The sequence below is a fragment of the Xenopus tropicalis genome, chromosome 1, assembly GCF_000004195.4.
Source record: "Xenopus tropicalis strain Nigerian chromosome 1, UCB_Xtro_10.0, whole genome shotgun sequence".
NCBI lineage: Eukaryota > Metazoa > Chordata > Amphibia > Anura > Pipidae > Xenopus > Xenopus tropicalis.
Genome location: NC_030677.2, coordinates 40,456,980 through 40,472,302, shown reverse-complemented (window position 1 = coordinate 40,472,302; position 15,323 = coordinate 40,456,980). Strand labels below are relative to the sequence as shown.

At 38.5% G+C, this 15,323-nt stretch overlaps 1 protein-coding gene across 2 annotated transcripts in view; it reads left to right on the top strand.

Moving 5' to 3' along the window:
• Positions 1–15,323, top strand: part of nmu (neuromedin U) — a 33,087-nt gene that overhangs the window by 3,973 nt on the left and 13,791 nt on the right. For both annotated transcript variants that reach the window (XM_004911468.3, XM_031895406.1), the window contains exon 2: positions 10,854–10,909. In XM_004911468.3, coding sequence (XP_004911525.2) covers positions 10,854–10,909 — 56 coding nt within the window. The remainder of the gene's footprint in view (positions 1–10,853; positions 10,910–15,323) is intronic.

Here is a 15,323-nt window from a genome sequence, read left to right as displayed (position 1 = left end):
CAAGAAAATTGAAAACTGAAACAGCTTTCAATGTATGCCATGTTCAGCAGAATAAAAAGTAATAACAAAAGCCTAACAATTTATTTTATTAAGCAATAAACTGCACAAATCATGTTCATATTGAAGGGTATAGAATTCCCCTTTAAGCAGGATAATTCCCTTTAACACACCTATGGAAGGAGAATCAGAAGGAAAGTTGTGTGGGATGACATATGGAATGCTTAAGAGAAGGGCAGAAAAGAAGCAGAAAAGGAAGCAATGGTTATAAAGTGAAATGTACTTTATGAGTGATCACAGAAAGGATTATACATTGCAAAAGAGAGAGGAGAGAGAAAGACCGAGTAGAAGGGTAAAGCATATGAAAGAAATGATAATACAGGTTATTATGCTACCAGTAGTGCTTATGAATTAATTTCACTGGGCAGTGACACTTTGCAGATTATTTAATGCCCCTCTAGATTGCTTCAAATCTAATAAGACATAGCATGATGATTAAACCTTACACCATATTTAAACATATTTGCAGTTATGCTGATATCCTCTGGCAATAGGTTTAGCCGTGTGGGTTGAGGATTCCGGATCACTGAAATCAGAAACACATCTGATAAATGCAAATTGCCTGGCTGAGTGCATGATTTCATTTAAAATTACTCCATTTTTCATGTGATTTAGTACTTTTAATGCAGGAGTAAACTAAAGGAATGCAGTAGAAATATACAGCAGTATGGTCAGTTTTTTGGAGGGGACAGGATTGGCAAGGCACTCTTTCTTTTATAATGCTATAATATTCCCTAATGGATAGATTCACAAAAGATTCACCAGAATACTAAACTTTATTCAAACTCCAATTTACACATTCGCTTTCAACTGTCCAGGTACAACGTTTTCCCAGATGCAGTAATGTAAAGCAACCAATAAGATATTTGCTTTTAAACAGTTAACAAGCAAATACGTCCTGCTTCCTGCTTTTCTTGTGCCCCTGAGCCAGATACTTGAGCTGGGTCAGGCAGGTGAATCTTCACCTAACCCAAACCTGCAAACTAGGATGATCCTGCCATTAGGCAAAGTAAGAACCTTACCTCAGGCATCAGTAAGCAGCAGGTTTCTAGAGTGGCTTAAAGCTGCATCATTTTTGTAAAATTTGTCTCTTCTAGTGCAGAGAGCACTTGAGAGCTCTTTTCACTAGCGATTTTTCCAACTTAACTCATTCTAGCACTAAAGAGGTAAGCACAGGGTGGAAAAAGGGAGGCCAAACCATGGCTGCTGCATCAGGCCATAGCAGTCCCTGGAACACAGCTGAAACCGCTACCCAGCTAGACAGCTTCGCCTGCAATAATCGCCCTTTCACGCAGCATCTCTCTTGCCAAATCAGGGTCAGACTGGGCCACCGGGATACCGGGAAAAAACCCAGTGCACAGGCACAGACCTCAGTCCCTATTACCACTCCCCCGGCCGCCGGTGTCCTCCCCGATGCATTTCACTTACACGTGTTCAGGGGAGGATGTCAGGCAGGTGGCGGGGGCCCTGAGGAGGGTAAGGGGGGCATTGCGAGGGTGGTGGGGGGTGCAGGGGACGTGGCCGGCGGGGCACTTTGGGGAGGTGCTGGGCCACTGGGGCAGCAGCCCCGGTGGGCCCTGCATCCCCCCCCCCAGTCCAACCCTGTGCCAAATAATGTCGTTGCCAGCAAGCGTATCTAATAACTCCCAAGACAAAAAAAGGTAATGGTTCAAAGAAAATGTTTTGCTCTAATTCTCTTCAGTGTATCAGATAGAAATAAGAAACAAAAACACAGACCGAGAAATGGAGGAAAGTTCTGCTTTGCCTCTGAATGATTTCTAAAGCAGTAGAAAAAAGTGGCAGCGAAAGAACTTCCTATAAAGAAAGACATAAACTACACAATGAAATGTGCAACGTGTGCTTTGGGTCTAGTAACCTATAGCAACAGCTGGTAGTATTGATTGAGCTGCTGTTTAAAAGCTATTATGGTTGTTATGGGATACTAGACCTTGGCAAACTTTGCTCATTTTTTTCCTAGATATATAACAAGGTTAGTTCATGTTTATTAAGCTATATACCCCCTGGCATTTAAACATGAACTTACCATATTTTCCAGTTTTATTTGTGCAGCCATACTGCCCTGCGTGTTTGCAAGGGAGTGGGAATTAGCACTAAACACAGAATAAATTGTTCATGACCAGTTTTTGTGTACGTTTAGCTTTGGTGCTTGCTCCCTTTGCTACAGACCCACAGGCAGAATTCAATCAGTTAACACTTACATTACATTGACATGTGCTGAACAGCATGTAACTGCCCGTGTTCAACCACACACAATGTGTACCCAAAAACACCAGTGCATGACTTGCAGATGCCGAATACTGAACAGCTGCAAGAAAAGAAAATAAAACATGCTGAACCTTTTTGAATATCTATATCCTGTTCTTGAGCAGCATAGGTTAATAATTGGGTACATTGGCTACTCACGCACAAACATTCCTACCGTAACTACATTAGTTTCATTGCCTTCTCTGATAAGCATTCAGCTTGCCATCTGCTCCAGCCACTAAAATATTCAGTGCTTTTTTGTTTTGTTTTAGGATATCTGGTGTGCTGTGAATGCTTAGTCAGAAAACAAAATAAGAAATAAAAGTGTATCATTTTAGTTAAACCGAACGTACCTAATAATTTATGTCCCAGTTAATCCTACTTAAAATTATAATTACTAGAAGACAATGAGGATGCCGGCCATTCATACAGAACATTAATTGTACAAGTAAAGCCTCTTGTTTTGCCGTGATTGCTGTGTAACAATGCAGTTGGCTTCTGTGGAGCTGGATTCATAAATGGTGTAGGAGAATGGTGTAGGATGAATGGGACTTTAATGCCTACATTTCTGTATAGCGCTAATCTAAAAACCTCAAAAAGTTTCAGTAAAAATGTTATGCACAGCAAAATGTTTTGTCTTGCCGCTTGCCTTGTTTTTATATAGGAAAGTGTAGTGAGGTAAAACTGGAGACACTAATTGGGGGTGTAACGATTACACTCCAAAAAAAAAATAGAACTTTTTGTGGCCTTGCAGAGTAGCAAAGGAAATTTAAAAAATTCCATTGTCAGAAATGCGTCTGTTTCCCAGGAAGGAGAATGACTATTATTGCTGCCACTAAGAGTGCAAGAACATTGCAATTGAGAGCATTTTGATTTTAAACAGATTCAGCCTTTTTGTTTTTCAGAGCCATTGTGGCAGAAGGAAAAGTTAGTTAAACATTTTTCAACCCTTGTGTAATTAACTCCTCCTTATCTATAGCCTAAAACATAGGTAGCCATTAGAGAAAGGGGGAGGCGGTTTATACAGAGCTCATTATATTTGTTTACACTATCTTTAAAGGAGAAGGAAAGGCTAAATCAAATGATAAAGCAATCCTCTACCTTCCTTCTCCTTTTGCAGCTATCCCGGGGCCCGTGCATGCGCAGTTGAGTGAAAAAGCTGGCTTTTTTGTTAAAGTTTGGCTTTTCACTTTACTGCACATGCACAAAGACCAAAGGAGGAAAAGGAATGCTCACTCGCGTACACCCTGACCGACCCAGTTTTCTCCAACCAGAAGCACCAGCTGGGGGTTTCAGATAAGCGATATCAATCACTGGGGTGTCCTTACATTTGAGCACCCCCCTGTGATTGTAACTTTCCTTCTCCTTGAGTAGAAGTGGTAAAAACAACAACATAATCATATATTTGTTTATGTTTGTTCTATATTACAAAAGTAAACGTGGATTTTTAAACTGTAGGAGATATTTCCAACAAAAGTCTAATTTGTTTGGCCTATGTTTATCCAGGACTGAGGTGAAGGGAGTCAGGATTTAACTCAAGGGATGCTAGGAGTTGTGGTTCAGTAACATTTGGGGGATTGGAGATTAAATTATACAGTTTTCCAACAAAAATGGGCAGTTTTAACTCTATTGTAAAAGCAATTTTGGTACATTCACCTCCAGTTGCCTAGAGAACTTGTACAGTGACCTGACCTCTAGCAAGTAACAAGGGTCCCATGTGGAACATAGGTCCCAGACCTAACCTGGCATCTAATATATATTTGCCAATGGCTGATCCACCTTTCAGTGGAGGTGGATTTTGTAGGATACTTAAACATTATAAAATGATCCACATGTACACTGATTGGGGTAGCAACCGTACTAGCTTGGCAAGTAGGTGCATCAGTAGTAGCAATAATTTTCACAAACCCTCATACAGGAAGAGAATAGAATGATTGTGGCAGCAGGAGAGGTGAGAGTTATCAGTACATAATCAGTAAGACGCCAGAGATCACAGACCAGTCAGAGGCAGGAGACAGGAAATGCTGGATTACATATAAGCAAGAAAAATTGATCTGGCAAAGTTTACTAGGTTGGGACATTAAAATACAGACTGACAGAGGACAAACTGAGGCCACCCAACCATTAACCCTGAACGGCACTATGAACTTCTTATCTAATTTTACTATAGGGACATTTATTTTTATATACCTTATATACATTCATTATAGCCAGACATTTTGCTGAACCTTAAAGGGGATCTAAACCAAAAAATTTAGATTTCCATTTTCTAAAATGTAATCCTTTTCTATTTATATTTGTAGGCAGATAGAATTATACAAAAAGATAAAGGCAGTCTCTCAGTATAAGGCAGTTTCTGATATTGAGGTAGGAAATTGACTTGGGACTAAGATCACAACTGGTGGAGTGGAACAGTGAGCAGAGGTGCCTGAAAGCAAATATCTAAATTGTTGTTATGGGTTATTAGACTTTGTGCAAACTTTATAACTTTTAACAGATTTGTTTTATCACTATAAATAAGTATGGTCACGAAAAGGTCTGCAAGATGGACCCGCCAAATCATTGCTTAGAGCTTCCCTAGGAAGTATTAAAATAACAAACAAGGGTCATAGAGTAAAACAGAACATGAGGATTCACAATATAGTGATATAGTTGTGAACTTAATGTTTGTGATTCTTTATTGACTTCTGATTGATCAGGGTGCATTGAATATGCTTATCTGAACAGGTGGGACTTTGGGGTGTGTTTGAAGGTTTGGAAGGAAGGGGTGAGCCTTGTTTTGGCAGGGAATTTTAGAGACAGACAGGAGCTTGGGAGATGTACTGAACTCAGGAATTGGAAGTGATGAGAGAAGAGGAGAAGATAGAGGAAACATGACCTATAGTCAAACCCTTACAGCAGGAGATCAGCACTGGAGTTTCACTTTTTCAGTGAACATTAACAGACATGTTATAAATGATGAGCCATACTGGAGTTTGCTTTAATAAGTAAGTCCTTTACCTCCCTCAAAGAATGAAATACAGAGTGGGATAGCGACAGCCTACACCTCTGAAAATCGCTTTACAATACAATTAAGCCATGATCATTTTCTCATAGCCGACACACTGTTATATTAACACAATCACCTCTCTCTATGAAAACAGCTTAGAGTAAATGAAGAATTAAGCACCTGAGGCTGCAATGCATCACGTTAATGAATCCACATTGCCTCCCACCAGAATTATTTTATTCCCGTTTTACCTTCTTTACCTCCTTCTGTATTTCTGCCCTGAAGCTAATGTACTTCATGTCAGGATTCAATGAAGTGGAGCGCTACAAGATTGTCTTCTGTAGGGACAGGCCTGGCATGCTTGTACTTTTTTATTTACTGTGTGGATGAATGGCTTGTGTTCCATACAAAACAACGTTAGGGCAATTTTCTAGTCAGTTGTGTGATCATAGATCCCAACATTTCAATTACAAAATACAGGACACTTGGGATATGCCCTCATCTGTGCCAGCGATACCCAGTTATACGTTGACTTGCCTCTAATCCACCTAAACTCTGTCCATTAACTCTAGTCCTCTTTGGTCCACGATTCAGGCCTTTTCCACAAAAACTGCAACTATTGGGAGAAAATCCTGGAATCAACACCTTTAATGTTTTATCTTTCTATTCCAGCCTTACCATATGTACCTTTCTTTTCAACATTCTAATGAGGGTCAGTGAGGTTCACTGGAGCAAAAGTTAACAGGTTAAATCTATGCCTTTTATTTAGAAGGTTTTATTTTAATTTAATGCCCTAACAGTACCTTCTGGGACCACAACTTGTTGTTAACTTTCTTTTCTTTTCTGGATAAGGGCTCATATTTGTGGAGCATTTTAAATCATTCATAAGGGGAATGCCCTAAAAACATATTTATATTCTAATATACATTGATTAAAATGACTGTAGTGGCTAAGGCAAAGACACACGGAGCTACTTAGTAGCAGCTTCTTGTCACGGCTACAAAATGCCAGAAACGACCCTGCCATAGACAATACTGAGAATTTTCACTGCTAAAACATATGTAGAGACAATTATCAGCACGATATCAGCATTGTTTATTTTTGTAGCCGTGACAAGTAGCTGCTACAAGTAGCTCTATGTGTCTTCACCATAAGGGCTCTGGCACATGGGGAGATTAGTCGCCCGCGACAAATCTCCCTTGTCACGGGCGACTAATCTCCCCGAACTAACCACCGGCGAACATTTAAGTCGCCGGTGGGATGGTACACGCTGCGCAGGCGATTTCGGCAAATCGCCGAAGTTGCCTCACGAGGCATTTTCTGCGATTTGCCAAAATTGCGCCACCGCGTGTGCCATCCCACCGGTGACTTACATGTTCGTCGCGGGTGACTAATCTCCCCGTGTGCCAGAGCCCTAAGAGGTTTTTCTCCTTTTTGTGGATGGCAAGAATTCAGTTTAGCAGAATGTTGGCTAAATTCTGTGTTTTTGCTTGAAACTGTTGTTTGGTAAATGTTCGGTACTCTTCTGTTGCAGTACGCTCGTCACCAGCCCACAAAGGTATATTACAGTTAGATTTAGGCTAATGTCACAAGGAGCATCTCTCTGCTGACAGAAAACCACCATTAACAGCTTTCAGTGGCTCTCAGTGACTTTGGTGGTAGCCCAGTGACTTTAGTGGTAGCCCCTTATAGGGCACATTTACAGCACATTTACAGCACATTTTCAGTTGTAAGATCATTAATAAAGGCAGTTCCACGCAGCTCTCATTGGCTCTTAGACTCTAAAGCTTGATCTTAAACTTCTACAAAATTATTCTAATTTATATATTGGCTACTAGACTCCCAAAACTTTTCCCCAGTTTGCCTGAACATTTTTTTTTTGGTACAGTTCATTCCCATTTTCTATTGGGTCTTTCTCTCAAAATTTACCTCTTGGATTGTTACTTTGGTGACTAGCCCTTTATCCAGCAGTTTTTCTGCAACGTCAACATCCTCAATATTAGTGTATCTGGCACCACTACCTTAAATTCTTATTTATTTGCTGCCCAGCTGTCCAGCCCTGTTTCAATACCGTTTTAGCCTCTGCACTGCAGTTCTGTCTTTCACTCAGTTTGTTTTGTGTGCAGTGCAGTTCAATCCAACTCATCTAGAATGCTTTGGTATATGTGTCCCCTAGGCTTCCACCCTTTTTCTGTATATCATGTTGCTATTTAACCATAGATTTTTAAAGACAATGTTGTAGCACTGCAGTGCCCCTCCAGTCTTAGCCATGGTGACATCCAAGTACCCTGGGCCCAGGGTATAACCTGAAAACAAAGGTGTTATAACCGCCTTTCTGAAGAGTGAATATAAGGGGGGCCAGGATAGCAAATACATTGTATGATAACAAATTAAGCTACAGTAAAGTATATAGGGTGGTTCTATACAGTGCCCTAGACTTTTCTATAAAATGCCAGTAACATGGATAATATGAGTATGAAGATGATAATATACTCTAACTATGAAAAGCAGGAGTTTTTCCCTTTACAGTCTGTACACAATCTTTGATGGAAGATATAAAAAAAGGATGCAATAAAGCACCTTATCTTTTTTGCTTTTCCATGGAACTAGAGTTAGCTGTTCACATGAATAATGCCAGGAAGGGAGTACATCACTGTGCTAATAATATTATTGTGTGCTTATGTAATTATCTTTTGAATATTCCAGGCAATAATATGCAATAACATAATTAAGACTAACTCTGTGGGATTTATACCTTTGCTTTAGCTGATATAATTATCCCCTTAAGTATTTCAGCGCAGATTTCTTGAAGGTGTGACAAGTCCCACCAGGATAGAAGGAAAGAACCTTGTCTCATTAAGTATCCTTTAAGGCAATTTCAGGAATGGTTCTTTGGAAAGGCATTTGCCCTGGACTCCTAGCATCAGAGAAGCCCCTGGAGGGGGTGTGGATAAGAGAAAAACATAGGCATTTTAATCCCATCATCAGGTCCATATCTAGTTGCTCTTTAAAGTAACCAGCAAATTACTAAGATTCATTCCAGATTTGGTTCATACCTGGAATGGGATCTCCTCTTGCAGAGAGATGGGCAGACAGGCACATTAGATATCTGTGGTACATACTCTACTATATTACAGCTATGTTTAAACAGCAAGCTTCTACCGCTAAGCACCAGTTGTTGTTACTATACATCTCCCACCATGAGGAGTCAGATGCATGCAAGCTGAGGGTGATGGGAAATGTATGACTGTTGGAACATTCATGTATGAATGTACATACCTTAATTCCATATATATATATATATATATTTCTTCAACTCTTTCCAGCTTGTTTAACAGATGACATATGTCTTGCACTGCCTTTTTGAGCTCTTTGTGTTCACCTTACAATACAACACTTCATACTTTCTTATTACTTGCTTCATAGTTTCTTATTATCTGACTTGCTGTCTTACCCCACTTTATTCTTTATTCTCAGAAGTTTAGATCTTTATGTGTACAGGGCTTTGTTGTATGCCTTATTTAGAGACTTTATTTATCTTTTCGGGTGACTTTTGGTGATAAGTTACATATTTGTAGCTGTATTGCTCAATGATTCTTCATGAAAACATATGCTGAAATGTGCATCACAAACAAATTCGCTGGTCATTAAATCCAAACATTTCCAGATGATCACTGCACAATCTACAGTATTTTGCCCATTCAAAAAGGTTATCAAATAAGAGTCTCTCTTCCCACCAGCCCAGATAAAGCTCAGCCTATACAGGGACCCTGGACCTGTGATCTTATAGCTGTCTCTTGCTTAGAAGTCAAAAATGCCCTGACATAGAAATCATTGCACCCAATACAACAAATCTTCCACCATGTTGACTAACTTAATGTGATTCCTGGGGTCCTCTTGATTTTAAGAAACCTCTTTGCAATTTTTTTAATTCTGAATTCTTTTTGTATGTATATGGATAGAGATTTCCTCTTAAAGATGGCAAAATGTTGCTGTATGTAAAATATTATGCCTCCTATACATTTCCCTGTATCTTAGGTGTGTTAAGCGTGAAATTTTAAAGAGAGACCTGTCACCCAGACATAAAAAAGCTGTACAAATTAAACATGAAACTCAATTTCTATTACTTTTTCTATTACAACATCCATGCCTGTCATAAATAAAAAAATTCTGCTGTCAATCATATATTGCTTGCCCCGCCTCTATGCTTTAGGTATAGAGGCAGGGCAGGCAATTACTTTTAGCACTTCCTAGATGTCACTGCACTCCTTCCATTTCCCCTTCCTCCTCACTGTCTATAACTGTGTAGCCTGAGCATTTACATGGGCATTATGCCCCCCCCCCCCCCCATTATAGCACATACAAATGATGTTGGGGTGATACAAAGCTTTTCTAAATAACTTTGTCCACAAAATGGCAGCTGCGTGCTTGCTGTTATTGTGAATGTCAAGACTGAGAGAAACACTACTTATATAATTTATACAGTGTAAATAAAGTTCATTTAGCTTGACTAACAGTATAACAAAGGATTTGGATTTCTTTATTGGAGTGACATGTCCCCTTTTTTACTGGAACAGAATCTCTTATAACCTTGACCACATGTTCACTATTTTGTTTGATACTACATATCCCAAATATGATTGGTCTTTTAGTTCTAAGTAGCTGGATAGCATTTACTTAAAATAATTTTGTCTGTGTTTTCTTGGTAATGTTAGGAAATGAACACAATGTTGAGTTTCTAGGAATTCTGATTCACCCATTATATCTTTATGGACAGTCCAAGTGGTGTATTGTAATCTGGCATAGCCATAAAGAAAGGTTTCTTTATGCAAGTTGCCATGTCAGTTGTTCACTGAGGAGGTGGCTAATATATTCCTCTTATATATTGTTTGTGCAGGAAAGGAAAGGCAAAATAAAGAATAATTTAAGTGTAATGCATTTTGCCAACAAACTGTTTATTGCTGTATTATATGTGAGTAATAATCACGATCCAAATGTGGTCTGAGTCATATGTTAGTCAGTGGCAATGGCTCTTGTCCCTTTTTTCTGAATTTTTTTATGTTTATGATTATATTAAATATATGATTTTTTTTAATTTTCCCACTTAATATTGGATGAGTGCACACATAAAGTGTGAGCCATGTAACAGTGTGTGATAAATAGTATAATATGTCAGTGACAGTGAAATGGCACAAGAGAATTGGCTGCAAACCCTGGCAAAGGGGCATCATTTATGCAAATCTTTTAGTTAACTAAAAAGAGACATCTGTGTCTCACTTTCCATTAATTTGTGGAAAAATATAGGTATAAAAAGAAATACTTTTACTTTGAAAAGAAACCACAGGTGGCCATGTACAGGTTAGCACAATATTTTCACAAAAAGGCAGCAATGTGAATAGTAATATTCACATTACCTTTTTTTTTTACATGGAAACAAGCCCTATACAAAATAGTTTTCATCTGTGGAAATATCCTTTATTTTATGCAGTAACTTCTATGTGATATCTGTGCTGTTCATGGTGACACCATTCATCTCTTGCAGGTTTCCCACTGTCATCAAATGCTCTTCAAGAACAAGAACTGCAGCTGTGGAATGAAGTAAGTTCCCTGTGTTTACAGTTATTAAAGCTAAATACCATATTCTCTACATACCTTGTACAAACAGCCTCAATTTTATATATATATATATATATATATATTACCAGGAGGGTGGCACACCGCTTTAGTTAAATACCCAGGTGCACGGTAAAAATATAACACATCATATAAAAAAAGACCACCAACACTGGGATTTCTGTGCAAATCAAAAGAGTGTATTTAAATGTACATATGCGGCTACACTAAGATATAATTAATCCTTATTGGAGGCAAAACAAGCCTATTGGCTTTATTCAATATTTAAATGATTTTTAGCAGACTTAGGTGCCATACCTGTGTGTATACACACTAAAGCATATACAGTATTTGATCATATATTGCTAAATAAGAGACTTGTGCAGGGTCAGATAAGTTAAGGTCGAAGCATAATGTAACAGAAGAAATTAAGGTTTCAGCAAGGACAAACAACAAGAAAATTATCTACAAAATAACCAATGTTCCTTGTGCTTTGTAGGCATTTGTGAATAATTTTCTCTTCACCCTTTGATATATGAGTGTCTTAGATTTCATTGCAAGTACATAAAATGATGACGTGCAACTAAATCTTCAATATTAAGTGAGGCTGAAAATCACATTTGTAAATGTAGAATAATGCTGTTGTTGGTTTTTTTAAAGAACACTTGTCTCGAAAATTGCCATGCTTATTGGTATGAGGCAGCGACAACATATATGTGCAGTTGAAGAGGCGTAATTGTCAGTATACATGGTTGTTTTATGGCCCAGGATGGCAGCAACAGGGACTTATGTTATGTACTGTAAGTACAGGTATGGGACCTGTTATCCAGAATGCTTGGGACCTGGGGACTTCCGAATAAGGGATCTTAACATAATTTGGATCTCCATAACTAAAGTCTATTAAAAATCATTTAAATATTGAATAAATCCAATAGGCTTGTTCTGCTCCCAATAAGGATTAATTATATCTTAGTTGGGATCAAGTACAGGTACTGTATTATTATTACAGAGAAAAAAGAAATCATTTTTAAAAATTAGAATTATTTGCTTATAATGGAGTCTATGGGAGACGGCCTTTCCGTAATTTGGAGCTTTCTGGATATCGGGTCTCCGGATAAGGGATCCTATACCTGTAGTAGCATTTACTAAGGAGTAGGCTGGTGAGCTCAAAGTTTTGATCTTTCATGCCTTCCTATATGCCAGAGGTATGAATGGTTTATCCAGCCTGCTATTTGACAAAACACTAAAGGTCATATTTATGAAGACAGTGTTAGAAAAATCAAGGGTGGTGAATATGAAAGATATGGGAGGCAGAAGAATTCATCCCCTTCTTGAAAGAAATTGCTTTGTTTTGAGCAGAAAAAAAACTGAAGCTGAAGTCAATGTATGTCACAGGTAAAAGTAACTTCCTGGCCTGCAGCTTGATTTGTGTGTGTTTTTTAAGAGCCCTGGACCCTTAAAGCATAGACCCATAACAGATTACACCATTCCTCTGCTATCCAATAATTTAGTTATTTAATTGTATTGAAGTTGCTTGCATTTATTTTGTCTGAAGCTACAGTGACCAGGACTCCAAAGCCTACACTGATTCAACCTGTGACAGATCAATGTTGGTCTATAGACAGAATAATGTTAGTAAAATTCTTTTTAAAGCAATATGAACAGTTGGAGGTGTAAGAGCTAAACTACACAGGAGATTTTGTCCGACAGATTGCATCCTACAATTCAGATGTAGTTGCACGGGTTCAAAAATAAATGGGACTGATAGAAAAATCTGATGTGCAAACTATATGGTAGCTTTGCCATCCCACATGACATACCTGTTGGAAAGGAAAACTGCATGCGCGTCCGCATTCGACAAGATAAAATCTTATGGTTTCTGACAGACTTTGGCTTCTCATTGAAATACATTGACTGTCAGATGTAGATGCATGAACAAAACCCACTAACCGACTATGGGTCAGGTTCAATTCTTGGTTTATCACGTGAAAACTTATGGAGGAGAAAAAACTTTTCTCCAAATTGAGTTCCAAATTTTTTCCCATAGACTTAGTTAAGTTTTTCTGGATTTAATTGCATCTGAAATTGAATCTTGTTGTTGAAGTCTATGGCAAAAACTGGAAGTGAATTTGGAGAAACATTTTTTTGAATTAAATCTTTTTTTTTTTTTTAAATTTTTATTAGGTTTTATAAACAGTCCAACATTACATTGAATAAGACAATAAATGAATTTCTTTAAAGAATAACAGGCATAGTAGGTATATTGAGATAGATTTGGAAGATTTTGTAATTCCTACCGCCTTTTGTATGAATATGCATAGACAAAAGATAAGAAAATCAAAAGAGCAAATATTATAAAGCGGTCCGTTGTCGGGGTGGCTGATGGTTGTTGGATTGGGTTATTTTGTCAGGGGGTGGTGGGAAGAGAAAAAGGGGGTGGTTCTAAACGGAAGGATATCTAGTAGGGCGTTGGAAAGGAGAGCATCAAAGAGCACAAGTTATACAAAATACAAAGTCTGACTAATCTATGGTACTACATTGAATGATTGCTTAGCCCTTAGGGTTATTTTCTAGACGCCGTCAGGCAGAGTCAGCACCCGTGGCATCATTGGGTGATTCTGTTTTCCAAGTGTCCAAGTATGTTTGCCAAGGTCGCCATGTGGGCCAATGGTTTTGTACGGCCTTGTATGATTCTGTGTGTAAGTCCTCAAATTTGCTCCTTGAATTAAATCCGTGAGTTTTCATGTGATAAACCAAGAGATAACCAATTCTAATTTAACTGAATCTGGCCCAAAGTCTGATTTCCATGATGGAATTTCATTTGGTGGCAGATTTTGCTTCATATTTAGCATGAAGAGCAAATGCCGTAGCAAGGACTTGGAGAACATATAAGCCTTGGCAGATGTCTCAATCAAATTAGTTATGGATATGGTTATTTCTTATATATAAGAGCCTGCATAGATGTTTGTATTTTTCTGACCTGGTGGTTTTTCTGCCAAGGTTACACCAGTGAGAGTGGCATCAATTTAAACCTGGTCATTACCAGTACAGGGTGTTGGGTAATAGAAGGCACTAAGTTTGCCCAAGAGCAGTAACCAATTGAAACCAATAAGCAAGTTACATTTACTAGTTAACTGTTTAAAATAAACCATCTTATTGGTTACTATAGGTTACTTCTCCTGGGCAAACTTTGTGCCTTTTATTCCATATATGTCAACTGGCTGAATAGGGCAGAATTTAGCTAAGCCAATGGGTTTGTATGACAAACTTTCCTTGCCATGTGACTTTGCTGAAAACTTTGATTGATGTGGATAATCACAGATCAGCCCAGGCAGAGAACACTTCTAACACACAATACAGTGAGAAGCCATTTTTGTAAGACATTTGATGTAGCATAAAACCACCTTTCCTTTCCATTTGAGCTTTGTGCCATAATTTCAGTAGTGACATTTTAATGTTTCTTTCCTTTATACACTGAATTCCTTTGTGTTTGTTCCTGCATAAAATCACTACTTTACTTCACAAACTGTATTTGCATGCTGTAAGTGGATGTTAAACCTCCCTTGAAATGAGGCATATGCAAATTGTATTAGTCTAATGGAGAGGCAGGCAAAATCTCAGAAATAAAGAGGGCTAAGTGTTTTATTTAGTAAGTGTATGGGGGCCGGACACCTGGGGAGATTTTTTCCCTGTGATGGTATACAAAATTATAATGAAGCTCACGCTAGGAAAATTTTGAAAATGTCTTTACCATTCCTGTATTTTTTTACGTCTTATCATTTTATGGTTTTCACGTTACTGTATTAATTTAAAAAAAAAAAGATATAGGGCTTTGTAAAGTTCTTCCCAGAGTAGTTTTGCATGCTGATTTATACATTTATAGTTGCACCAGTTCCTTACCAGTAGCAGCAAACTAATTCCCAACTCTAATCAAGGGTAACAGCTAAGCTGCTCATGCATGCTCTCATCCTATCCCGACTTGACTACTGTAACCTGCTATTAACCGGCCTCCCTAACTCCCATCTTTCACCCCTACAGTCTATATTAAATACTGCTGCCAGAATTCTCCTCCTCTCATCCAGGAGAGTTCAGGCCCTTCTGCTGCTAAAGGCCTTATCATGGCTTCCTATTAAACAAAGAATTTCCTACAAACTTCTTCTTCTAACCTTCAAAGCCCTCCATTCCTCTGCTCCTCATTACATCTCTTCCCTTGTGTCTCTGTACGTTCCTGGCCAACTCCTTCGTTCCTCGCAGAGCAATCGTTTGGTTGCGCCCCCCACTGCTACTGCTGTTTCCCGCCTTAAACCTTTCTGCCTTGCTGCCCCTTACATTTGGAATGCCCTCCCTGATTTCCTCCGAAGAGAATCCTCCCTCAGTCTTTTTAAAACCAAACTAAAAG